Below are 26,631 nucleotides of genomic sequence, written 5' to 3' on the forward strand. Positions count from 1 at the left end.
GTGTTTGAGAGGGCGCCAGTAGAACGTTTTAAGCTGGCTGTCATTTTCGCGCAACAAACTGTCAATCAAGCGTTGGCTTCATACTTTATTAAGTAAGCGTAATTTTTTGGTCGAAAAATTAAATTTTTAATCACCTACACATTGCATCATATGGCACCATTAACGATCATGTGGATAAAAATATGTGCCATATATTTCTTTCTTTTTTTCTTGATATTTCGTACCATACTGGCCCTCTGGCGGATTTTGCGTGAAACTGCGAGTTTATGGCATGCTAAAATCAACTGTCACTCGCAGCTGTCAGCACGATTTGTTTACAAAATAACACGCGCGCGTGCAACAGAGCAAGCGGCCGCAGAAAATGTCGCGATTGTGTGAAATTTGTGCAGTGAGCGAGCATAAATACCGTTGTAAGACCTGTCGTTTGCTCTAGTAAGTAGTGATAAAGCAATACTAAAACATTCGATGTAAACGATGCCTTTTTTGCAGCTGCTCGGTAGTCTGTTACAAAAAGCACCAAGAACAACCATGCGAACCACCGCCACCACCACCGGAAGATGCCAGCAAACCGGGTGGTGTTGCGGAAGGACAGCAGCAAAAGAAAATCATTTTATTCAGCACAGTTGACACCGTTCCAGCGGAAAAGCTAGAGCTGCTCGGTAAGCGTTTTGCGGATCGCTTTTATCATACGTTTTTGTACATGTAAACGAACGACACTTCCTTATCGTAGGCCAAAGTGAGCATCTGAAGAACCTGCTGTACAATCCTCACCTAAGACGGCTACTGACGGAAGTGGACAACGCTCGGGATGGCATGAATGCGGTCAAGGTCGCCATGATGGAGCCACTGTTTGTAGAGTTTGCCGACGAGTGCCTTCGATTGGTTGAGCCGGCGGAAGACGAGCCGGAAAGGCTGGACGATCTGGTGTTTACCAACCTTCAGCATCGGCGGTAGCATATCGAGAACAAGTGTATGTGATATTTTAATAAAACCCATTCAGTTGAATAAATTCCACAATATTTCATTGCATTATCAGTCCAGAAATAGTTCCGTAGTAACACTTAACAGCTAGATGCTAGAGAAATAATAGCGGAACAACGCAAAACGATTGTCCAATACTTCAGGGTTTCGTGCATAACTCTAAACCAATTGTAAGTGGGTTGTTTGGCGTTAATGGCAGCTACACACTCACTCACTCGCTCACTCATTCTCTCTTTCTCTACAGTTCCGTCTTCTCATGTGATAGCTGGCTGTTCTCGGGGGCCGTGTACAGGAACAGATCGTCCGGCAGGTGACTCTTGCCCAGCTCGCCCAGCGCGTGGTACCGCTGGCGCAGCAGATACGCGGCCGCCTTCGGTTGCCGGTTGCGAGTAAAAATGCCCTTCTTGTTGCCCCCGACACGTGTGTACGCTGTAAAGATGAAAGGGAAAACATTGACCGTTTAAGCTGCAGGGAACCGTCTCCGTCCGGGTTTGAGCGAGTTTTAGCCTTACTTTGCGCCGTTTTGAAGTCGGCAAAGTTCCACACAAACTCGCCGATGAAGAAGTTCTGCTTGCGCAGCGCATCGAACGCCTTGAAGTGCTGGCTGAAGACACGCGTCTGGTAGTCCTCGGACCAGATGTAGGCAGGAAGCTGTGAATGTGAGTTTTGAATTCGTAGTAGTTTAAAAAATAACAGTGTTTTTTTTTTTTAATTTTATGTACCGTATGAAGTCCTTCCTGCGTATCGGCACCATACTCCGACATCAAGACCGGCTTATTGTGTTTTTTGTTCCATGCTTCCGCCTCTTCGATGACACGGTTGGTGATCATGTTGAGCTTCCCGGAGTTGGCATACCACGCGTTGTACCGGTTGAAGCTGACAATGTCCAGGTATTGTGCCTGTTTGTGTGCGCAAGAAAGAGATAGAATTAGAAGAAAGTGAAAAGATGCACATGCGTAGAGGGCGCTGGTTTATGAACGCATTGTGGCCTTGCCCTTCCAAGAAGCAGTCGTGGCCGAGTGGTTAAGGCGTCTGACTCGAAATCAGATTCCCTCTGGGAGCGTAGGTTCGAATCCTACCGGCTGCGAATTCCGAAAATCTTTTTTCTTTGTTTTCGTGTAATTTTTGCCATTCGCGCTTTCTACATAAGCCAATGGAAGGTGACATTTTACGAAACTGTCAACTTACCGCAACATCATCATTTACGTTCACGGCAATGGCGGCCGTTATGGGACGCGTCGGGTCCAGCTTTTTCGTGTACTGCGCCACGGCCTCGAAGTAAGGACTCGCGACCATCTTGCCCGTGCGAGGTTCATTGGCGATCGACCACATCACCACGCTCGGATGGTTACGGTCCCGATGGATAAGCTGCTCGATGCTGGATTTGTGCTTTTCCAGCAGGATCTGTGAAAAATTCCTGTACGAGAGGAGGTACAGATACAAACTGTAAGGATGAGCATGTCCTTTTTAGATAAACAACCCTCCTTTGAACCAACTTACTCCGTGTCTACGCTAGGACACTCGTCGATGATCATGATACCGTGCTCGTCGGCAAACTGCATGCTTTCCTCCGAGTAGGGATAGTGGGACGTTCGGTACGCGTTGGCACCGACCCATTTGAGCAGATTGAAATCTTTGGTTAGAAGCGCTAAATCTAATCCCTTGCCACGTATCTGTAATGATGGCGGTAGTGTAAAGAACCATACTCAGACATACTCCAAGCTATGTGTGTGCGGAAGGCACTCCACTATACTCACATCCGAATCTTCGTGGCGTCCAAATCCCCTGAAGTAAATAGGCTTCCCGTTGATTAGGAACGAACTGTTGTTCCACTCGAGCGTACGGATGCCAACCTTGAACCGGTACACATCCAGCACCGTATCCTCTTCCTTCTCATCGGTAGGCGCATCGTTTGATTGTGCTTTCCCGAGAGTGATCTCCATCGTGTAGAGATAGCCCGGCTCGGGATGCATCAGATATGGCCACCAGAGCTGCACCTGCGGCACAACTACCGTGCCCTGCAGTTTCGCCTCCGATTCGTCCTTGCTGACGAGCGTGCCGTTGCGATCGTACAGCTTCACCTTCAGCAGCAGATGGTCGGTTTCGTTCGTACTGGTCGTGACCTGGTAGTCCACCCGGCCTTCATCTCCTTCGTAGCTGGTGTGGATGACTACATCGCGGATGTAGACCCGCGGCACCGTGTACAGCACAACCGACCGATGGATACCTGCGTAGTTGAAGAAGTCGAACGTGTACGACTGGACCAATTCCACACCGTTGTCACTGTGAAGTGGGACGACAGATGAGTGTTTTATGATCTATTCTAGTCTTCCAACATCAAACTTCAGTCTCTTACATCGCCTGATTGTCGACCTTGCCCTGTGGAACCGTCACCTGAAGCAGCACATTGTCACACAGCACGGTAATGCGGTTCTCGGCGCCGTATTTAAGCGCCTTCGTCACGTCGGCCTCAAACGGAAGATGTCCAAACTCGTGGGTCATCACCTGAACTCCATTGATCCACTGCAGGAAAAAAGAAAGGATTTAGTTTGAAAATTTGAGCTTCAGATTCCTTATACACTAGCTCCTGGAAACACATACCACAATTGTAGAGTAGTGCACAGAACCGAACCGCAGGAAAACGCGATCATCACCCTTGGACCATGCCCTCGGGACGAAGAACTTGCGATCGTACCACACCGTGCCGACGTGATCGCGCAGGCCCGCATCCTCCGTGACGTCGTTGTAACTGCTCGGCACGGGCATCTGGATCGTTTTGCGAAACCGGGCCAGATCGTCCGTGTACCACTTCTCCCGGATACCTTGCGATGGGTTGTTGCTTTCCGAGCGCACAAAGTTCCACATACCGTCCAGCTTCTTCATTTCGCGAGTTTCCGATTCACTTGTGGGGGGGTAGAAAATGAGAGTAACGATGATCGTGTCAACGTCATTAGTATTTCAGAGATGGAAGAGGCTGTGGCACTACTAGAATGCGACGCCCTCTCGACGCGCTCTCTCTCTCTCTTACATCGGATAGAGAAGGCCCTCGGTGGAGGACTCATTGCCTGAGGTGTACATTGCTCCAAACACGACGTTCACCATGCAACCGATCATGCCCATTACCGCAAACGTCACCACTGGAAAGAGACAAGAGAGAGAAGAAAAACGGGGTTAGGTGTTTAGAATTATTCATTGCTTTACGCTGCGATAGTTTGTTGTTGTTTAGCCTGAGGTACGACGCGACGATTATTGTAATGATGATCGTGATCTTGAAAACCAGGGCTTTTCCTCGTAGAATCGTTTAGACCGAATTCATTACCAATGCCAATATCGTATACTTTCGATTCGGTAGAATGCGCGATCATGGGACTTGCATTGGATGATTTTAAGCAGCTCCTCGAGTGTGTGATGATTGATGTGGAAGTTTCTTAGACACTCTAGAGTTCAGCACGACCTGTTACTGTTATTGCAAAGATCACTAATCTTCGCTCTCTGTTGCAGGTTCCCAGAATGGGCAACTGGTTTAATAGTTTTGCTAAATGCAGTTTTCGTGACCAACCTCAACACTCAAACGATCGAAGGTAATTAAAATGTTCTGAAGACGAGGAATAACTCCCGAGAGAGGGGGTGGTAAGTTGCTTTTAGTTTGCTTGAATCATTATTTATGATAATATAATTTATATAACGGCAACATCATACGTGACCATATAAAAATGAACTCAACCAATTACAGGGTTGTACCAGGTCAACAAACAACTGTCCACTTGCTTAAAACAATCATCTCTTTGAATATCCTTCCAAGCACATCAGCTGGTTCTGTGTTGTCTATTAAAGGAGACGATTGTGATAAACATGTTATTTATTGGACTGATAAAACCCTGGCTATAGTGAATGATTTTACAAAGTTCCAATTGCATGAATGATTTGTTTTCTGATCCCCATCCCTTGTTCTAAATAGTATATTTAGGACATATTGATTTCTTTAACTTAAAACCATCTATTACATCATTCTACATAGTTGAATCACATGTGTTTGTGCAAGGTTGACAGAGACCCGTACATTATCGCACGTTTGATTAACGTAGAGACAAGCGCCACACAGAGTTGGGGCACTCCCTTTAGCCAAACGAATAAACCTTAACCTACTACACCTCTCGCTTCGTCAGAGGCTTCCGGCGTCACGTGTACGTGTAAAATATATTTGGCAGCTAGAATTTCATGCAAGACTCATGTTTATTTACTAGTTACGGGAGTTTTTTTTTTTTTTTGTTGTGGTCGGGGGTTCTTTCAGGGGCTTCTCGAGGCATTCGTTGGGAAGCGCTAGTTTTGTTTATTTTTAAGGTTGGTCATGGTGGTTCGAGGCGCATCCATTCCAACCTTTCCGAAGTTGCGCCCGGTAAATGGCATTCTTTCATGCAATCCGGGTATAAAAATGATTACCCAGACACACACGTATATAAATTATAATACAGATAGGCGTAAATCCTTCGCAGAAGTGCTTCTAATTACGCAAATGCTTATCAAACCCAGAACTGCTTGATTTAAACAAGGGCCTAAAGAGCGAATGGTTTGATAAGCAGTGATTTTGTGTTGTCCGGAGATGCCTTTGAAATGCAAATGCTTTTTTATATTAACGGAAAACACTTGAGCCTGAAGCGTGCTCTGTCCCCACTTGAGATCGCGGGCATATGGTGGGGCCAAATGCTTGCGTAGGAAGTCCTCTTCTGACTATCGGACTAGCGTTAGCCGATATCATTCCACAGAGGAAACACATCCGTCCAGGCATTTATTGCGTTTATACATATTTATCGGCATGTTACATTGTATCCAAGGTCATGTTTTACAAGTCTCTTGCTACAACTATAGTCACAAATCCGGAGAGGGTCTACGACGAATCAATCGACTAGGGAAATATGGAATGGAACAGGGGCAAATCGTTCACCGATATCTCCAAAAACCAAAACAGAATGAAGCAAACTCCTAAAAAATGGGGGTGCGCGCACTGGCGCCGTGTGCATATATCTGTTCCGATCACTTTCGTTTGCGCAATTGAAGGATCGCGTGTTATTATTGGGGAACGTAAACGACGGCTATACAATCAACACATCGTGAGAACGTGTGTTTGGCAGCTGATACACCACTGCTGCCCCCCCCCACTGCAAAAAGGGATGTTCCTCCCCGCAGGGCTGATGTATTCTTGTAAACAAATCTCACCCTATCATAACCTAACAAATGCCCGCTGCGTAACGAATTCGGTACAGCACGCCACACAAGGTCACAACACACACCTATAAGGAGCGCTGCGCTGTTGAGTGACGCGCAAAGCGATCAGTTTTTGTTGCTTAGATCAGCATATCTCAGATGCAGCTTAGATGGATATGTGCTTCCAGAGAATCCAAGACACGCGATAGGCCAAACAAAGCGAGCTCTCGATCCGTATGGGTGGGAAATTGTACGCTTCACGTGGTTTTTGTACGATCGTGTCATTTACGAGCATTATTGGTGGGGTAACATTTCACAGGAAGCACAAAAGAGTTTGTTTAGAGAGGTTTCCACGTCGTATCCCCTTCAGTCTACTCTCAAATAATGTATGACGAAATGCAGTTTTTATTGCTTTGGCTTCACAGCAAAACCAGATTAGAATACACATGTGTGTCTGTGTCTTCTTCTTGCTGTAAAAATCAATGTAACTCGTCCTGTTGGCTATACCCGGCTGTAGCTCGGAATTCGGTGATAGCAGCTGCAACGTTTTTGTGCTGTTGGCCATACTCGAACGCCTCTTTCTGATAACCAAACGTGGCTGGGCTCAATTAGATTGTGTTCTAGCTGAACCGAATTTATGACTTATTGTCTCTCTTTTGGGTCGAATTCAATTGTAACTTTCTATTGTAACTTTATGAACAAAGATAGCAAAATTCTTTAGCGATTCTACACCCTCATAACAGTGTCTCAACCCGGCAAAAGCTGTTTCTCCCGCGTACCTCTGAACGTACGTGTGCATTCACCTGTGTATATCAATTTGCGCCTCGGTTTTCTTCGCCGGTCTGCTGTGCCTGCGGCCACGGGCTGCTCACCATTCTCACTTTCACTACCACCGTTAGCGTTGCCGGCTTCATTATCGCGGTCCACGGAACCACCACCACCAGCACCACGACTGCACGAAAGTAATCGCATTACTCTACTGACTTCTTTCCGCGGGGACCGGCGCACATTTGTGCGAGCTGAGTTCTGGAGAGTGGCGCGACTTTGCGCGAAACCACCACTAAGAAAGCGCCTGCAGCACGTGCTTGTGTGATTGCGAGATACACGTGCACGGGCGCCGCTCTGCTGGCGCGAAGAGGACAGAAACGGAACGAATGCAAGATTGATCGCCAGTGTTTTCTTCGGTTGAAAAATTTGCATCCACCGGTCAAACTCTATGGGTGCGACAGCGCGCGCGCCCCTGAAGCCTTACGATGACCGCGGCCGACTACGGTTTTGAGTTGAACTTGTGCCGGCGTCGCGGGTAACACTCTCTCCCCTCCGCGGACAGCCTTGCACGCTTGAATCCCGTTGCTTTTTAAACTCTACATTACCGCCGCTGCCGCCATCCACCACCCCTTTTGCCCTAGTGAAGTTGCTTTGCAAAAGGATCCTCGCGTCCTTGTCGCTCCCATGCACGCTTTAGTACAATGGACACTGTAAAGAACTGCGTCGTGTGTGTGTGTGGGGCTTCCTGTGGCACAAACGATTATTTTCACTCTTCCTTGAAACTGTATCTTTCGTCTCCTCCTCTCCTCGTCCTTCACTTAACTGTTTTCTATTCAATGAGAAACTATTTATCACATGCCACTAATCACTCAAGACCACCCACCCGACATCGACAGCGCGACCGGCGTGCACGACTACAAAATGACGACTAATGCCTACTCCGTTGCTGGACGCAACTGATACGGTGGAAACAAACAATACACACACGTGAAGCGATCGGTGGGTAACGGTTTTACGCGCTGCGCAAGACACGACCAAACCGTGGCTGCGCTGGCATGCTTTTGTTCTCTTGTTTTTGAAAATAAAATTCGATCGTTTTGTTTCAAACAAAATTTGTGGAAAAACTGTTCAGTTGCGATTCCCAGGGAACAAAATCCAACACATGCTATCGCATTCTACGTCCCAAGGGACAGTCAAATAAGAATATTTAATATTGTTCAGTGGATTCTTAAGGCGCTTGTAGATGTTAGGCTGGAAATAGACGAACCGAGAATTTCGCGGTACCGGTGAAAATCGCGTATGACTTGTAAATTTAGCACAACTTGACTTGTGTTGCGCTGCTTATCCGCAAAAGTCCTTTAATTGCCTTCTAATCGCATTGTAATCGTCGGTGAATTGAAGTTTTCAATGAAACATTTCGTTTTGGTTTTGAAATTTAAATATGGAACTGCCAAAAGGAAACCTTACAAGCGTCTTCAACAGAGCAATATTGTAGTGATTCCCAGTGATGTGTGAGAGATTCGACAGCACTATATACGTGTTACGTTCTCTTGAGTTAAACCCTGAGCTATTTCACGTTATTAAAGAAGGACTGTATTATTCAATTTTTAAATACAAAAATATGAAAACTGTTAATTAGTAGTTCTCTTAAATGGTGAAATAAGAAATGAAATATGCATTAGAAACAAATACTAAAAAAAGTTATCATAAAAAATTAATAATTGAAATACACACTATCATGGGTTGGAATCAAACCACCACTCTATTCGGCAATTATATCTGTTAGGAAGCAAAAACGGAATATAAACAAATTAGGATGGTGGTAAGCTATTTGTTCTCGCTTAATTCACAATTCGAAAGATTTCGACGAGAATCCTTTACAGCCGTGATAGTTTCGGTTGAAACCTTTATTCACCTAAAACGAATAAGTCCTTATATGCCTTTTGGAGAAGCGATACTTTACGGAATTTAATTTCCTGGCAGTGTTAGACCGCTTTCAAAGGTTTGAATATTTAAAACATACTAGATTTTTAGTTTTTTTTATTTTTATTTATTTTTATTTTTATTCTAAAAATTCGAAATGTGGCTTTGGCGAATCTACTTTAACATGCTTTGTTAAACATTTTAATGACCACAATGTAGATTGAAGATTCATATACTAAATAGTTTTGAGGATTTAGTTCTTAACCAGCTCTGTCAACTCATCACATCTTACTGAGAGTACGGCACTTCAGACCGTTCTTGCCTCCCGCTTCCGATTCTTCAGAAGATAAACACGACACCGTAGGCTCGCCATCCTGCTCGTTTGGTGTCGTATTGTATGTACACGACTGCTAGTGGATAACTTTCACACAGTTGTTCCGTAATCCGATATGAAGGCTAGACGCGTCTTAAGCGGTTCTTAGCTTAAAATATAAACAACCATATGCTGACCTATGACGGCTTAATGTGGCATCATAATTCAATTTTTGCATCTTAATTTCATTAAAAAATATCAAACCTTCTGGCATTGCTTGGATTGCGTTAGCTTATATGTTAGTAAAAAAAGACCAAAAAGTGTGTTGCTGTACACTGCTTACCGATATTAATGTTATGGCTATATTTATTCTATTCTATGCTGTGTTATACCTATATTATTATAATTATTCTTTATTTTTGCATTTCATCGTTACTTGCCATTAGCACAAGCGTCTGATGTCGAGCGTACCTGAATGTACCTAAATTTCAACCAATTATTTCATCTTGATCATAACTCAATGCTCACTCGGCACAATATCGCCCTCAAGCAAGCTGGCCACCGTTTAATTGGCCCCTTCGATGATAACTCAATGTACGTTTCTTATCAATTTTGGTTTAGGCGCCTTCGACTATCAAACCTCACATGGTGCGAGATACACAAACTCTACCTCCGTTTTGGGAAAGGCGTACGTTTCATGATGTACTTTTACATTAAAATTTCTCGCTTACCTATTAACGCTATCACAATCAGCCGCATGCAATGATCGTGCTGGATGCGGCGCAACTTCTCTATCCGCCGCTTGCGTCGGTCTGCATCCCTGAGCAGCAGTAGCTTGCGGGACCCATCACTAGATGGCGCCACCATTATTGCGTGCTGGTGCTTCTCGACGCCACAGCCAATGGTAGACCGGAACACAAACACTCTTCAATCACAGTTGGGTTCGCTTGGCCAGCAAAAGTTACCGACATTGGCGGTCGGTAAACATAGGTCTTCGCATGCTCTCGTACCCTCTTCGTCAAACCTGTTGCGTGGTTTAACCCGATGCACTCCGAGCACTGACTTGCTGCTGTGTACTTTGAATCACGTGCTTCCCAATGCTGTAGCTGCTCCTGAACTAGTACACCCTACACCACACACGTTCCGACACTTCCGATTACGACAATCGAATTAAAGCGCTGTGTGGACATCTCATCCAACCAAACCCGACCCGCGAACCCGCGCTTCAACGAGTGACTGAGTTTGGTGTCGCTTTGATTATTTCCGATGGAGAGGAGGATGTCTCTCGCTGTGGTGTGTTGTGCTGCCCTCCTGGTTAACCACACCACGCACGCACACACACACACGCTGGTCGACGCTGGGGCTATTATCTTCGTCAAGAGCCAAAGATAGTCCCGAGCGTGAGATATGAACGGCGCGCCATACCGTACCGGGCCCAGGGATTGGTGCATTTGGTCCATTGCGTGGCTGGTGTGATTTTAGAGGTCTTATCGAACCCCTCGCGGGACTGTTGTCCCGACCGCCGCAACCGCCACGACCGTCGATCAGAGCTGCCTGCCTGATGGATTGGCCTCGGCAACGATAAGGGACGGTAATGATCAATCGATAGCGAGCCGTGTCATCGCACACACCAGCCCGGGAAAGCGATGTAAAGCTATAATCTCTGTTCTAGATAGGCCTAAGTCCTCTCCTCGGATAAGGCTTTTTTTCTGTAGACCAAAAGCGAGATAAGCTGTTGAAGGAGCTACGAATCCCCAAAAAGGGGGTGAGCAATGCAATTTAAATGTTTGCTCACTTTTGTAAAGGTAGCGTAACGTGTCGCGGATGCATTATGATGGAGCGTTATCGGTAGTCCTGGTGTGTTATTGTGACACAACAAGCGCTTCAGCTCCGTTCTACATATGGTTTGACCTACATTCCATTCTTCACAATCGCGCGCATGTAGAGAGGTCCCAACGACGCGGGTCCCAATGAAGAAATCGTTGACCTCGTCGTCGTTGATAAACTGTACCACCTGGAGAGGAGCTTCCATTTGGAGATAAACTGGAGTTGACCGAATTTTGAAGCGCGTTTGTGTGTACCGTTCTGTGAGGAAGAGGAGGACGTCGCTCGAGTTGTACTTAATGATGTTTGTTAAGCGATAATGCCAGGATGTAATTAATTCGGTGTCAATATCCATTACCCGAGAGGCACCACTGAAGCTCCAAGCTTTACAGATGCAATCAAGCGATCAGAGTTGACATAATTGGTTACATTAGAGCCCGGGAGGGATATAGCATAGAATAGCAACCAAGAACCTCTGAGTAATGTGTGGTGAAACGTGTGTACTGTGAAGGTTATTTATCACAAGGGGCATCAAGGAGAGCAAGATGACGATGACGACAACGCCGTGAGCATGCGAAGGATGGTCATTTCCAATGAAACGTTAATTGACACGATGATCAGAGATGGCTTTGGTGACGAGATCGATCCGGAGGGCTTTCTAACGATAAGCTCTGAGCTATGTGAGCTTAAATGGAGAACCATCCTTGATGATCGTCCTCACGATAAAGTATCGTCACGCACACAATAATCATAATAATTAGTATAGAATATCATTCGTTTCCAAGAACAATTAGGAGATACAAAATTATTTTGGGTAATTTTGCATCGTTCGTTTTGACGATCACATTCGTATGCAAAGCTCTCCTTCGCTTGACCTTTCACGGGTTTTTACACAGAGTTTTTGTTTACATTCTTCTCCACTTTACACTGTTAATTACTTAATACTAATTACCAGCAGCGATCGAACAGGTTCTCGTGATACGTTCCCAGAGACGTAAACCAGCAGCATGGGGAATTCAAAACGATTAACACACAATTCGTTGGAATCACTGTTGCTTTAAGCGAAGTTGGTATGCATCAAACAGCCAATAATTCATGTGCCAATAAAAAGAAGTATAGTAATAACTCATTTACCTGTTTTAGGTTGACCGGTGCGACGACCTCCACGCACAGCCCGCGACGAGCTATTACTGGCGGGACTCATCTTCGAAATTCTACCCAGAACCTTCAACACAATGAGATCAGCTGCACCCCGGGAACGGTTTTGAATTTGAAACTATGCTCACAACCACCGTATCACAATTATCAAATTTACACTACTCTATTTGTCTCGGACATCAGAGTTAATGATACGCGGAAGGGAAGAGCAGCCCTCGCGATAAGTATCAACTTGGCGTCCACCGCCAAAGGCGAATGAACCACAAATGCTTGAAGCTAATCAGCAGCGATCTTGCCGATATGTTTGTATGTGTACTTGTCTCGTTTGCACTTTGCTGCTGGACGTCTAATGCGCGCGATCTTGGAGTAACATCCGACGACGACGATTACCGATGATGAATTCTAACCCGCCCCCTCCCTGCGGACAAGTCCACACTCACAGGACAGACCACTACACACTCCACTCTGTGCTGTGCGTGTGTAGGAATAATCCACCACGCTTTACGCTACCAGCAGTTCGGACTCCGAGACGCTGCCCACTGATCAGTTCGAGACGACAATTCGAACTGGCGTGCTCGGCCCGACCGGAGACGCTACTTGTATGCAAAGGCCTCGGCCAGTTCGTGAGGCTTTGCCACCATACCCATCCGCGATCCGCATATCGCACCCGCACGCGGCCCGCACGCATTATTGCGATTATCGTCTCGTCGCTTTTCGTACCGGCGGGGAGGAAGGTGGTGTGTTTGATGATACAGTAGAAGCCCCCGAGGGTAGATATCGAGCGGTGGTAGGTTTTGTTCTCACACGCAAAAAAGGTTCTATTAACGTGATATGTTCCAGGAGTTTGTGTAATTTAAATTTAAAATTGTTGTGATAGCAGTTTATAGTATTTTAGATCACGAATGACTATCTCTTTTTACCCAAAAATTGTGTGAATGATTAAAAAATAAATAATGTTGTTTTATAGTTATTTGTTTGTGGAATTTTGTGGAATTTTTACATATTTTTCTCGATATTATAGAGTACAGTTAGAAGACTGGGCTTTATTTTTCGCGGATTTTTTTACCACTTTCCCCATTTGCATCGAGTTTCGTATTTAAAACAAAACGGAATATAAAAAAAAAAAACGAAAAGAATTTGGAGGAAAAATATAGCAAAAAAGTAAAAAGTTTAAAATTAATTATATTTACGAATAAAATAGATTGTGTTTGGACTGCCATTTCGCACACAATATCAATGTCGGTTGCTAGAGTAAAACAATTCCGATTCGAATCCAGCGAGAAAATGGCACTAATAATACAATGCTGAGCATGTACAAATAACGCTGAATGTTATACTACTGCTTGATAGCATGATGCGTAAGGCAACAGAGAATGCTGCCGTTAACGCAAACGATCTCTATGGTAGAACACCATCACAAAGCGAACGATTGCTACACTTATCCATTGAAGGTACACCGCACGATATAAAGGGGCTGATAAGAGCCCAGTCTCATTTCAACACGTTAACATAAGAAGATGAGTGCAATAGATAAGAGAGGCAAAAGATAAGGAGCAACGGCACATCAGCAACGACGAGGAATACACGCCATCGAGTCTTTGCCACTTTGCAAGCGTAGAGTGAGTGTTTTGATTCTACCCGCTATGCTACTCGCACAAGCAGAGCGGTAACTCTATCAAGCACGTGGATCATGTTAATTCTCACGTCTACCGGTGCACCTGTGTTCAACTATGACGTCATCAGGTGTATGCTAATGCTGGGCCTACATACCTCTAAGAAGGGCCAACAGATTGGCGCGCAATCGATCCACAAGTCGCCATCGGATGCTGTTGCTGTTTAACGATACTGATGAAGATACGGTCGACACTAGTTTGGTATTGTTTGATAACATTAAGAAACAAAAAAACGCACTAACTACTCATAAAACGTGTGAGTAATAACTAGCGAGCTAGCTGAACGAGAAACATCCACCACCAGTGGCCGATTGTTTACGATTGAGCTCATGGAAGGGGTGTGTCTGTCATCTGCTTTGACAATCAGCTGAGCACAAAAGCAAGAGCTTTGTGTGTTAGTTTTGCAGAAGCTTATTCGTATAACAGATGGTTAGATGGAAGCGTATGACAGACTTTGAAAAGCGTTTGTGTGCTGTTATACGAAACGCTCGAAAGTGGTGTAAAGTGTGAATGAGAGAAGGTTAGTAGCAAAGTTGGCAAAAAGAGGTGCGCAGCCGGTAGGATTCGAACCTACGCTCCCAGAGGGAATCTGATTTCGAGTCAGACGCCTTAACCACTCGGCCACGACTGCTTGGTGGAGAAGGAGGGTTGCATTGCCTACTGTACACGATGGACCGAGCGAAGTAAGCGTTACACGTTGTAACACATGATTGCAATCAAGAGACTTGAGATCACGTTACTTCAAATATCGAAGCAGCCAAACTGGTTTGGCGGAATGGTGATTTTTTTTGTTTGTGAATTCGCTGCCAAATACGGTGTTACACCACGTACGGCTTCAGCTTATCATCCCCGGGAAGGGGGAATCGTGATCCTATAATGGTCATCTGGTAGCTGCCAGAGTGGCTCGGCGTCTGAAATTTGCTGAAAGTAAAAGGCTTTGGCTTTTGATACTGGTTTTGATGGTTTCCTTTTTATCATTATCAGGCGCTCAAATCGCAGCTCTGATGTATCGACGCTGTAAGTTGTTCAATTGTAGAGTGTGATTGGCTTATAAAAAAAAAGAAAAAAAAAACAGAGAAAGACTTATCATTGGTCAGATAATTTCGTGATCATTTCAAAGGTTCTATCACGACGTGACGATTGTTCAAATAGAACCACGTGTGTGATCGTGTCCCATATGATTTTTTCTTCTGTCTTTTTGTTTCTCAGCCCTACGATTTTCTTTATAAACTGCTTAGAAAACGTGAGTCGTTGGTATGAATCACAAAATGATTAATAAACCGATCTTACATTGGAAAGTTTATCTTTCATTGGCTTAAAAACAATCATGTACACGCGTAGTAATTCATTTGGAATTGCATCATGTTGTGTAAACTTTTTTTTTAAAGAAGCGTTAATTTGGCAATGAAAGTTATCATGTGACCGGAACAATCGGTAGCGGAAACAAAATACATCACCATGCAATTAATCATAATGTTTGCCACATGACGTCACTGTGTCGATAATTACAAATAAACAAAAAATATCCTTACGATACAAGCAACATCTCTGAGTGCGACCTGTTTCGAATGTAACGGTATGCAATCTTGACACTATTGCGCAAGGCATAATCATCAATCATCGATTCCTGATTCCATGCTCGTCATTGATCCGGGTTCGCACGTTGGGTGGTCTAGTTGCTCTATTGTTGTTAGAACGCCGATGGCCGCGACAGATTTCGTTCCGAATGACTGTCTCCTCACGTGCTTTCTTTGTTGGGAATGTGCGAAGGACGGCCGAGATGCAGGAGATGCACAGCATGGTGGGGTCAGTTTGAAGGCAGCTTGCAATGCACGCGCATTGCTGTTTGAGCTTCGTTGTTCAGATGCTGGTTTGCTGGAAGATTTTTCCGCTGCGGGAAGGGTTTGTATACAAGCGTGATACTTCTCCAAGGACACATATACCATTTATGGAGGTGTGCACCGTGAAGCGTGCAATTCACACGAGAAGGCGTTACGCCTCATTCGCAAGCTCTTCCGCTCGGGTAAGATAGGCTTTTTTCTGGCAAACGTAGCATACAAGTTTGCTATTTTTGTTTAAAGGAAATGGTTCAAAGCAGTGTTGTGCTTAGAACATCGAAACAAAACAGAGTTTTGATCTTATCTGCGATATTGGGATTGCCATATCCTTTTATTTGTCTCATGTAGATGAGAGAGTCTTCTGCTTGGCTGCTGGAAATGACACCATCCTAGGGTCTGTCGTTTAGCAGCACTATTTATATGAAAACTAGAACTCATTTTCAGTTCATCTTACGTTCAACATAGCTACGTTTAAAAGTACGAAATCCAAACAAATTTCATGTTAAGGAACATTACAGCTTGTTGAAACAATGTTGATAGCTAAAACTATAGTACACGCCTGGTGCGTACGTGATAAGAAACTGTAGCTTTGGGGGAAAAGTAAGAAGCAAGCAAGAACCGAGACAACAAAGGGGTTATCAACAAGAGTTGTAATTGTTCCGGGGCAAGCACGCAGTTAGAAGGAGTCCCTGGAAATGCATATGCATGCATTGTCCAGTCAATGGGACACGCTGATAAGACGATTGACCATATGAAACCATTGCGTAGGATCAGAAGGTTCAAAATGCTTGTTAACCTTATGTTCGTTGCTTCCATAGGTTCATATTGCTCTTGATTTCTATATTAATTATTTATTCAAAGAGATTGTGCCTTCTTATCCGAAATAAAACAGTACGGTGAATATGATTCTCTTATGTTTGTTTTATTTTATATGATTAAGACCATTTAGTTACTGTATATAGATATGTATCAGTACTCCATTAAAGGGTTTTCCACGATTGATTTGTAGCATTTTTTTTGGGCTCGTTTCACGATTTATTCATCATAGCCCATAGATTTCTGGATCGTTCCTATGATTTGTTTGCAATCACCCAAATCGTGGGAACACAGCAAATAAAATTGGCAAAGAACCAAACATTTTCAGGAAACAACCAAAAAAAAAAAAACTTGAGAAACCCTGCAATTGATTTTATGCTGAAAAAAATTGTTGCCAAAGATGTAGTGATGTATTCTTCGCTTCGATCGGGAATTTTCGTTTGATCGGGGAACATCCGGCCGATCGGGATTGACGGCATCCAACGAGACCAGTGCTATAGTCTACTCTGTCAGGATAAACGAAGAATAACTCGTATTCAAATAATCTGCATCGCAAATGGCTCTTATTAGAACTTTTAATTCAGACTTTGATGTTACTTCTGACATATTTGGTGTAACATTCTTCGAGAGCCTGTACAGGCTTTCGAGACTTACACAGTTTTTTTGTGTCAATTTTTACTCTTCGCTTTCATTTGTTTGAATTTTTTAGTGTAGAGTGCTAAATTAAGTAATCGTTGTATTTGATATACATTGGAATACCGCATAACGAGTTTAACCCGTTCCAGTGACTCACTCGTTATACGTAAAACTCGTTATTGCGGAAGGCTTTTTTCCATTTGTATGAAAAGTAAAATAATTGGTCCCAGGATCAAAGGTGTGCTATAACAATGTGCGTTAAAACCTACAATCTGAAAAATAACAAAATGTCTTTATATGCAAATCATTTTGAAGATTTACATTTGTAGTTCACTGTTTCTGTATCGTTATTATTGATTCATTTTCTTGAAAAGATAGTTGATTAATTTAGTTTTTCCTTAATATTTCCCGAATATGTCGTTTTTTAAATGATGAGGGTTTGGCAACCAAGTTATACGAGTTTGATCGCAGTACCAAGAAAAACTCGGGACGTGTGTTTTGGCCTAATATGTAATATGTAATATGTAACATGTAATATGTAACATGTAATATGTAATATGATAAATATGATAAATATGACGTGTCCGACTTCAGGTTGCCGTCACTGTATAAAATCGAAGATCACAACAATCGCGAGAGAGTGAACGTTCTGCTAGAGAGAATGGTGAGAGCAGAGCTCTCTTAGGAACGTGCGTTCCTGCGAGAGCAATTGCTCCGAGCACCATTGCGCTCCTATCTGGCGATGGAGTGATGGTTACTTACTTTTTTACATTCACAAACCCATTGCAAACCACAAGCTATTGACTATTAAGGATATTTTTATGAAAATTTAAAGAAGCAAGTATTAGCTAACCGAACAGCAGTTTCTAATCAACAACAATAAACAAGAAATCAATGCAGAATGACTACAGAATGACCCACAATGGCACTGTACTTACTGTAGTATGCCTAAGTGAGCCTAGGAATCTAGCAAGAGTGGACAACTGATTATTTCACCATTCTACTCATCGGTTTTAGTTTGGAGGAACTCTGCTAAAATTAAGGACACATCACAACACATTAGAAGCAAATTCTGAAGAACAACTTTGATTTTGCGAACACTCCAGAATTTGTGGGGTCCCAGTAGGTTCCATCGGGCCTTATGACAAGTATCTGATTGAGACACCGATTTGTTTTATGGCTCACCATTATTGGTGCGCCCTTTCAATACGTGCTTGTTTAACATCTATCATTGTGGTATCTTTTACTTTCGATTGTCTATCCTATGACAAAGACAATTCAATGTTGAGTCATCAACAAAGATTTGTTGAAAGATATTTTTTTAAATTTCTCTCTGGCAGCCGTTACATTCACTTTTATGATCATTCCCAAAGGCCCTAAGACCCTAAAAAATGTTGCGAGAACATTTGTTGCCTAATTGGACGGACGAACTGTCAAACTCATGTTGGGGGAACATTTTTGTTCCAAGAGAAACAAATCGAGTTGCTACCCATACTTGTATGTATTGACAGATATTCGACATACGACTTTTTCGATTTACACTTTCAGGATTCAGGACCTGTTTTCGGTCCCAAATACAATCGTATGTCGGGGGTCACCTGTATTTTGAAGAGGTTCAATACCAGCCGGATAATCATTTCCACACTTTTTGCGTGACTGGCTATCAGAAACTGGATTCGTCACAGTAAGGTAGCTTAATTTTTAGGAAATATTATAAAAATCCAAGATACGGCGGGGTTTTTTTCAGATAGTTAAAAATTATTCACACACCGACAGGGATTCCCCCAAACTACCGGTATATTCCAATATACTTCAATATTCGGTTTATTCCAGCCAAGTATATTTCCCCCTCTGTTTTGTTGTCTTCGATATTCTCTCAGCGCTCTCTCTTGTAACGCAGCAAAGTGAGCGTACGCAAGTCCTACACGCGCGTGGCATGTTCGCTCTCTGTATTTTGCTCCCTGTAGATCGTAACGCTTCTTTGATCGTACTTTTGAAATCCTGACAAGAGCTAGTTAAGATCTGAACGCGCAGCAATACAGACCGGTTGCGCAGCGTCAGAAAGCGGCAATCTGGCGGGCTGTAACCAAACAACAACCGTATAGCGAAATATTACATCGGCATTAACGATTGAATAATGGTGTTAAGTTCTAGGCTTCTCATCCAATCGATTGCATGCCGACTTGACCGTGGACGGTATAGCATTTGTCCCTCTGTTTGAAGCCCGCCTGTTGCCGCTCCTTCCTCGTGTCAGCAAGCATTTACGCGTTACCTTCTATCGCTAAAGGAGAAAGGTAAAAATCACCTGTAACAGGAACAAGAGCCAGCGTAATAAGTGGTAAAACCAAAATAAAGCAAAAACAAAAAAAACTTCTAGAAGCCAAACGAATACGCACTAACATTTATACACGAAAGGACACATTGTACGCAAGCGCCGGAATCAACACGCTTCCCTCTGTACGGTCAGTCTGACGCCTTTAACCGGTCTTCCATTCTGTTTTGTTCGTTGTTATGCTCGTTGTTGGCAGTATTGTTTTGATACATCGATGCGTTTACGGTGCCCAGTGGCGTTCCGAATCTTGCAGTTTGAGTGAATCATGAAAAAAATAATTCCTTATAAAGTGCATTTATACGAGTAAAGTGGTTCAAAAGGCTCCGTATTTGTGTGTTTGTCAAAGTGTTTTTGAAAGTTTTCCTCGCATCGTGTAGTAAGCTTCGGCGTGTGAAAGTGTGTCAGAAGTGAGAAAGGAAAGGGGGAAGCGAGTTTCCAGCAAGGAAATCCCCCGAGTGCGTGAGTCATCGCTTCCGCCAAAACGGAAAGGATATCCTTTCATGTGTATAACGCGACCGAGTGGTGTATGTGTATCTGTATGAGTGATTCCAGTTAGCTGCCAGGAAGTGACGTGAGACGATACTCACACAAACGAAACGCCGCTCTGGCGCCAATCAGCTGATACGTCAATTGGTAGTGGTGTACGGCAAGTGTCTGCCAAAGTGTTCCCCCGTGTTAGTGCGTGCAATAGTAATAAAGCGTAGTGTGTATAATGTTTTAAAATTACCAAGCAAAAAAAAAAAAAAAATACGGCCATCTTTTGCACGAGTGTGTTCTTTTTGCAAAATAGTTTAAATTAGTGGAGCCCGGTTTGTGCATTTAATCAACAGTGAACGTGAGCTACTGCTTACTATTACTGCCAGTAAACGTGCAATAAGTGTATCATATGAAAGCCTCTGCTGTGCCGTTTGCCTCATTCCCAATGGAAAGGATAATGTGGCTGCACAGTCCTGGAAGCAATAGCTGGCCGAGGGTATTTCGGATAGCGGGGTTCAGCTTAACGGTCCCATTTCTAATGCTCATGCTCATAGCCATAGCAATCGTGGCCAAGCCAATTGAACGGGAGCGACGGTCCGAAGCCAAATTCTGGGATTACGACGATAGCGTGGTAAGCATCTGTTTGTACGGTCTATACCCGTAACATCGAACAACCTTCGACCTGTTGATACGGGTCTTCTTCCTGATTCCGACTTGAAACGTGTTTTAACCGCTGGAAGATGTGGTAGAATCTATTCTTGACTCTGGTATTTTGACTTATTTATACGCGTTTCATGCGTTAGAATGAGACGATGTTATTCCGATTGGCGTCATTTGATAAGGAGTACGAGTTGGGAGTGATTACTAGACTGGCTGAGGAGTTGTGTGAGCCAATCGGCAGAGATTTAAATGGTTTTCAGACGATGCTTTAGAGAGCATTTAAAGAGTCTTTTAGGATGATTTTACACGCTTTTTGTGCTTTAAAAATCGTTTAAAACAGCAGAATGTTAAGTTGTGTAGCGAAGAACAATCAATATCAATAAATGAATGTGTGAAAATAATTATATATGATAGGCTAACAACTTCGTTATGGCCTAGGTGGCCCGGTGGTCGAATGGACACATGTGCTAACTCACACAAGACCGGACGGGTTCTCAATCTAGTGATGGGCGGGTCGACCCGAACCTACCGGGTCGGAGCCATCAGCGACGGTTCAGCAACGTTTGAGTTTTGAATATATTTGATAAAGGAAATTAGGCCTACTTTGGATCTGAACCTATCCCGGCCGCGTCGATTCAACCCTGTCTACGAATGAGCCTGAAAATATGAATCTAACCGCGCGGCTACATGAGGGGTGATATTATACAGCGAAATGAACTATTTGACAGGTTAAATATCTGTCAAATAACACACATCACCGCAACCCTTGATGTGCGTGCAGTACATAAATAACGTGTATAAACAAAATCGCATATTTTACCTCGTGTAGCCGCGCGATAAGATATAGCGCCTAATAATTTTTGGTGACTTCTACTAGGATTGAACTCATTACCGGTGGTGCACTGCACTCAACTGGTAGGCACAACGCTATTGAAAGGCTGTTATTTTTAAAGTGGTTATCTTCTATGTGATACTCAACATGGTTTTGTAATGACGATATCGCTAAAATACTCTGTGATTTGTTGTTTTTATAAAAAAAAAATAGAACAACAAAATACAGTAATGATGTTTAAACACCATTGTAATCGTAAATAACAACGCACGTGTAATCCGTTTTAAAATTTGACGGATGAAATATAGGTTTCGCAGTGTTCAATTACTTCCACCACTGAACCGGCTATCGGCAAATCTCTCAAACCATCTGCAATGTTTAAAGTTTCATCTACGAAGTCATAGAGCACGACCGACACGCTTGTTGTTAATCACGCATGGTAACGTGCCAACCCTCTGGCACATTGTAGAGAGATGTGTGTAGGAAAACTAAGCTCTACCCATGCAAACCCCGCAAAGAATGATGGTGCCAGGGCTGTGAAAACAGTAATCATAAGGAGTTGGGTGTCGGATGGGTGCTGCTATTTTCGCCCATTAAATCTAATCCATCATGGCTTTTGCGATGTGACGTGCAATTCTCGTGTAAAGTGTCCAGCGTGAGAAACGGTTTGAACAGTGGAAGAGCTACAATCATTATATGGGTCATAAATTAGCAGTTTTTTTTTCTTTGGTGGATAATGAACAACCTATTCAAAGAGGTCGCCTTTTACATATGTAGAATGGAATGAAGCAAAGCTGCAACTGTACGCCGATGATTCCAAGCGTAATGCCAAAAGCCATTCTCACCCGTGCGGATCACGTCTCACCGATAATCGATGGTCGCTAATTGCCTCCCTTGACCGTTACTGATGTACTGACTCGCTCGCTCAATATCCCTCATGGGCAACTGCATCACGTACCGGCGAATGGAATGTATGAATGGAATGGTTGGAGTCTTGCACTTCGGCCGGAACTGCAACAGCCAAGTCGTGCGTAAATTTGTCATATCCGTTGTAGTAAAATATGCAAAATAATAGGTCCTCCACTGTGTGCTACCATTTAAATCATGTCGACCCTCCCCGAAAGTTAATTCGTCTCAATTGAGTGCAAAAACGAAGCACAACTGGCTCGCTCGGCTTTTTAATTAAATTAAACCATCATGCCAGAGGCCCGGCGTTGATTACTGCGCTGGCTTGTAGAGCAGCATGCAACAGGAAACTCTTGTGTGGACTTATCAGCAACGAAGAGCCATGACATGCACGACACGCATATATGCATGTGTTTGTCTACACTCCAAACAGATGTTGGGAAGAATAGTACCAATGCAACACAAATACTTGGCCACGTCTCTGAACTCTGAAGTTCTAATGCTCTGCATCTCAATGTTGCTCACACAATTCGTCTTCATCAAGCGTTACCGGGGCAACATAAGCCAATTTAAAACAGCAGTTTGTTGCTCTCACTTTCTCTCTTTTACTCATTTTCTCTCCGTTCTTCCTTTACGGATTAATGCAAACTTGCTATGGTTATGTTCTTTATTTTTGGTTTCGTCCAGAGTTTCTTACTGGAAATTTTGAGCGCCATTTAAATTAGTTTTCTCAATGTCCATTTAATGTTGTAATTTATTCTTTTATTCTGTACGAAAGGTATTTATTTTTACGAAAATACTTTCCATGTTCAACAACTCATTTTTACCAAGAATTCATTCACAATCTCATGCCCCAACACTGTAGTCTCGTACTTCAAATAGCTTCCATCTGTGCATCAACAGTTGTACGCTTTCAGCGCTTTCTTTCACTTGTGCACTGCTTACTAGCCTATAGCTGGAAAGATAACAAAACCATTGCAAGATAATTCTATGCTGCCTCTGTGTTCTGGGTGCCGGTTCTCGCTTCCTCTTCCTTCTTTGGTTCACTGTACTGCTTTTCCATACTGTGCCGGCTGCATTTGTCAGACCCCTGCCCCTCGGTACCCGTCCCAGTACCCGACATTATCATGCTCATCATAAACATCATCATGCTGCGCATATGGTGGCACATGGTTTCCTGTACGCAACTTGAGACGCGGGCAGTAGCAAAGAATAGAACGGAAAAAAGGGGTACAGCGTGCATCGAGAACCGCGTCCCTTTATGTTTAAGCCGGGAGGCGATAGGAACGCTCTCCCTGCTCGTGCTGTGTTATTGGAGTAGGCCGGGAGTTTGTAGGAGTTTGTGGTTCCGCATGGTACTGCTGCTGCTGCTGTTAGCTCAGCTGGATGGATGGGTGGACGCTGCGCTGGATGTTGCTTCCAGGTCTGATCGAAGGGTCAGGAAATGGAAATGAATGGTTCATTCAAATATGAAAAAAAAAACACTCCTGTCATGCGTTGGGCACTTCTTCAGCTACGGAAAACAAACCGCAAAACCCGCCTTCGAAGCGGTGAGCTAATGAAGCGATGAATTTTCAACAGTTTTCGTAAAACATTTCCGTTGCCCTCTTCCGCTCGGAAAGCGATTTACTGTGTAGCCGAATGTTACGAGTGATAGAAAATCGATTGACAGAACTTTCTGTAGGTTCTGATAGGGTCGAACGGAAATGTGAATGTTCGAGTTGGGTTAACCTTAACGCGGGTAGAAGGAGTGGTATTTTTTCCCTGTGGATGAGGATGTGATGAGGAGAGAGAGTAGGGCAGGGTAGTGCTGACCACCCGACGATCCGTAGACGGTTGGGTACGCCGGCTGAATGTAACGAAGCGAAAGCGTTTAATGAATTCAAATGTCATCGTTATGTGAGTTGATTGACGAGATCGCGCAGGGTGAGCTCATGGGCTGAATGTTAAGCCCTATGTGTCGTAGAGAGTGTACCTCTGTTGCAAGCGATGTGTTGTCCAGCTCATGCCAGAGACCCATCAGAACGCATCGAAACAATCGCGCTATTGCTGAGAGTGTGAGAAAAACAGTTAATTAGTTAAATATACTAATTTTTACTAATTTTAAGTTGCTATGGTCTTGAAATATTCGCTTGATTTATTTGGTGACGAGTTGCGCTTGGTTCAGCATTCGCCGCGAGTCCCATGCTCGGTCAGCTTCATTAGGTCAGCGCCGGTTGGGTTCAGCACGCCATTTTCTAATTAACTTCTTGTGTTTTTTTTTTCTGTCCACAAACTCCGGTTCAAGGCTGGCAGCCGGCAGGGTGTGAATAATGTTATTTTCGAACGCAGTAGCTAGTCACCGGCGCGTCACTTGACGTCGAAAGTCCTTCCGTGGACATGTAAATTATGGCAATCGAGAAAGTAAATAAGAACCTTTACTGGCTTCACATCGCTTTAAATGTAGAGCAAATATTAGCCCGAGAAGAAGAAGACAAATTACCGCAAAAACAACATTTCTCCTCTTGATATTGCTTGCTCACCGTTCGGCCCTCTAAGTGGACGTCGGACCTAATGGATTGTGTGCTACCACGTCGAGAGTCGGAAGTGGTGCCGCTTTTCAGCGCCATACGATCATCGAAAGTGATTTTTGGCACACGGACGTTCGGGGGCCTGTCAAAGTCAATCACAATTGGATCTAGTTGGAGGTTGCCCTTAAACCCCTAAACCTCCTAAGGAAGGTTGAGAGTGGTTTTATTTTTTCCTGCGCTTGCTTGCTCGTCATGGGGTCGGGGTTGCCACCTTGCTGCCACCGTGAAGCCACTTGAGAAGTGAGGATTCAGAATGGACGCATGCCGCGGTTAGTCAGCTGGCCCGGTTAGATTTACTTGCGGGGGGGCTGTTAGTGAAAAAAAAGAACATTTTTGCGTGCGTAATTTAATAACTTTTCCATTCGAGTGAAGTTCTCTTGGCGTGGGGCGTGGCTTGTTGTTGTTGGGTCGTTTGTTTTGCCTTTAGTCGGTCGCGTTTCGTGACCGAGCATGCTTTCGCGTGTCTAGTCGGAAGGAATATTTTGTGTGTTATTGTTTTATACTTTTTATGTCTGTCTTTGTATGTGGCTGTGAGGTAAACAGTAGACGTGCAGTGAAAATCGAAATCGTTACATTTTTCACTTCTGTGCATGTGCGCAGGGTGGAATGAACACTGCGTTCTACCTCAACGACAACGAGACACAGCGGAGTGCCGGTTCGGTGCGTTTTTCATGCTGGTCTGTGGAGCATGAAAACTTCACATTTCAGCAGCACCAGAACGTACGGGAACGTTTCTTTGTTGACACTCTTTGTGGCATTTTGATGACGTTTTGGAAATGGATAAAATTTTCAATAAAAAATGGAGATAAAAATTCCATTTAATCTAGAATAATAATTTTAGTGCAGTGATCCTCTTCTTCCTTCCTATCATATCCTTCCTATATCTTTCCTTGTATTTACGTGTTTCCGAAAACTTGAGCTGTTGGCAGAAAATCAGTCAAATCTGCTTACTCGATCGAGATTTATTTATTGTTCAATTGGGACGGCCTGGCCGTACTTGATCGAGATATATGATGTCAATTTAAGCTTCATCGACATGAATCTGCCGACCGGAATCAACTTGTCAAATGATAGCAAAATGAACAAAATGAACAATTCGATTGAATTGTCTTGAGGCCTATTTGTCTTATGAGAGCCATGGGGACTGTGCTCTAAGTTTTGTATTTTAAATTTTTTGGGTCATCTTGTCACTTTTTGAAAATACCTAGAACTCTAGAACAAAAAGACATCAAACACAATGTAAAAATTAGTACACACCAATTTAATAATTTTAAATCACATTGAAAACATATAAACTTACAGCTTAAGCTAACCTGATACTCAAGAATTGGCACCCAAGAGTTAAGACGCACGATCCTAAGCATGAATCACACAGAACGCACCAAATTGTTTTTTTCGAACTCCCAACGATATTTTTCATTATATGCTTTGCGGCATGCGCCGGCACTGTTACAGCTGGTTAATTTCAGTATTCCAGTCACCATATCCGGCCATTCCGTCCAACAAGGCAGAGGGTTGAGGTCTCGCAAGGTCCAAAGCAGGAGTACCCAGACCAGAAGGCTTCGCTACGCGTTGGTCGCTTTTGTTTTCATGTTGTTATGCACACAAAGACATTAAGGTAACATAAAGCCTATCGATTGCATTGCGATTTCCGTCCGGCTTCCTCGACCGGGGGTAAAGAGCCATGATCACCCGCGGGTAGTAACGATCGTTCACGAACGA

General features: G+C 43.7%; 3 protein-coding genes, 1 long non-coding RNA gene and 2 other non-coding genes across 13 annotated transcripts in view; 4 read left to right on the forward strand and 2 right to left on the reverse strand.

Annotated features, from left to right (window-relative positions):
- The first annotated feature begins 295 nt into the window (after positions 1-295).
- LOC120900991 (zinc finger HIT domain-containing protein 3) lies at positions 296-1,019 on the forward strand. Its single transcript, XM_040308659.1, has 3 exons — positions 296-432; positions 490-659; positions 731-1,019. Exons 1-3 carry the CDS (start codon positions 362-364, stop codon positions 952-954), a joined length of 465 nt encoding a protein of 154 aa, XP_040164593.1. The 5' UTR covers positions 296-361; the 3' UTR covers positions 955-1,019.
- LOC120900988 (beta-glucuronidase) lies at positions 1,006-14,151 on the reverse strand. 6 transcript variants are annotated; one of them, XM_040308650.1, is made up of 10 exons: positions 13,940-14,151; positions 4,010-4,118; positions 3,583-3,883; positions 3,338-3,504; positions 2,739-3,264; positions 2,482-2,654; positions 2,170-2,398; positions 1,704-1,880; positions 1,494-1,632; positions 1,006-1,410 (listed from the first exon to the last, which is right to left on the reverse strand). In XM_040308650.1, the coding sequence occupies exons 1-10, from the start codon at positions 14,058-14,060 to the stop codon at positions 1,220-1,222; spliced, it is 2,133 nt and encodes a 710-aa protein (XP_040164584.1). In that variant the 5' UTR covers positions 14,061-14,151; the 3' UTR covers positions 1,006-1,219. The 6 variants fall into 6 exon arrangements, with proteins under 6 accessions (XP_040164584.1, XP_040164585.1, XP_040164583.1 ...); XM_040308651.1 differs by lacking the exon at positions 13,940-14,151 and adding an exon at positions 12,146-12,253; XM_040308649.1 differs by lacking the exon at positions 13,940-14,151 and adding an exon at positions 9,919-10,407.
- Trnas-cga lies at positions 1,987-2,068 on the forward strand. Its single transcript has one exon. It is a non-coding gene; the product is annotated as a tRNA-Ser (tRNA).
- LOC120900994 lies at positions 11,813-13,139 on the forward strand. Its single transcript, XR_005739271.1, has 2 exons — positions 11,813-12,081; positions 12,155-13,139. It is a non-coding gene; the product is annotated as an uncharacterized LOC120900994 (long non-coding RNA).
- Positions 14,152-14,391: 240 nt separating the features above from the next.
- On the reverse strand, positions 14,392-14,473 carry Trnas-cga. Its single transcript has one exon. It is a non-coding gene; the product is annotated as a tRNA-Ser (tRNA).
- Positions 14,474-19,161: 4,688 nt separating this feature from the next.
- The window catches only part of LOC120900989 (matrix metalloproteinase-2), a 264,511-nt gene continuing 257,041 nt past the window's right edge, over positions 19,162-26,631 (forward strand). Inside the window, exons 1-2 of one of the 3 annotated variants that reach the window (XM_040308653.1) lie at positions 19,162-19,426; positions 19,661-20,572. In XM_040308653.1, the coding sequence (XP_040164587.1) occupies positions 20,351-20,572 (222 nt within the window). In that variant the 5' untranslated portion in view covers positions 19,162-19,426; positions 19,661-20,350. Of the gene's footprint in view, positions 20,573-26,631 lie in introns of all 3 variants that reach the window. The other 2 variants (XM_040308654.1, XM_040308652.1) reach the window with 2 other exon arrangements.

This window comes from Anopheles arabiensis, chromosome 3 (assembly GCF_016920715.1).
Source record: "Anopheles arabiensis isolate DONGOLA chromosome 3, AaraD3, whole genome shotgun sequence".
NCBI lineage: Eukaryota > Metazoa > Arthropoda > Insecta > Diptera > Culicidae > Anopheles > Anopheles arabiensis.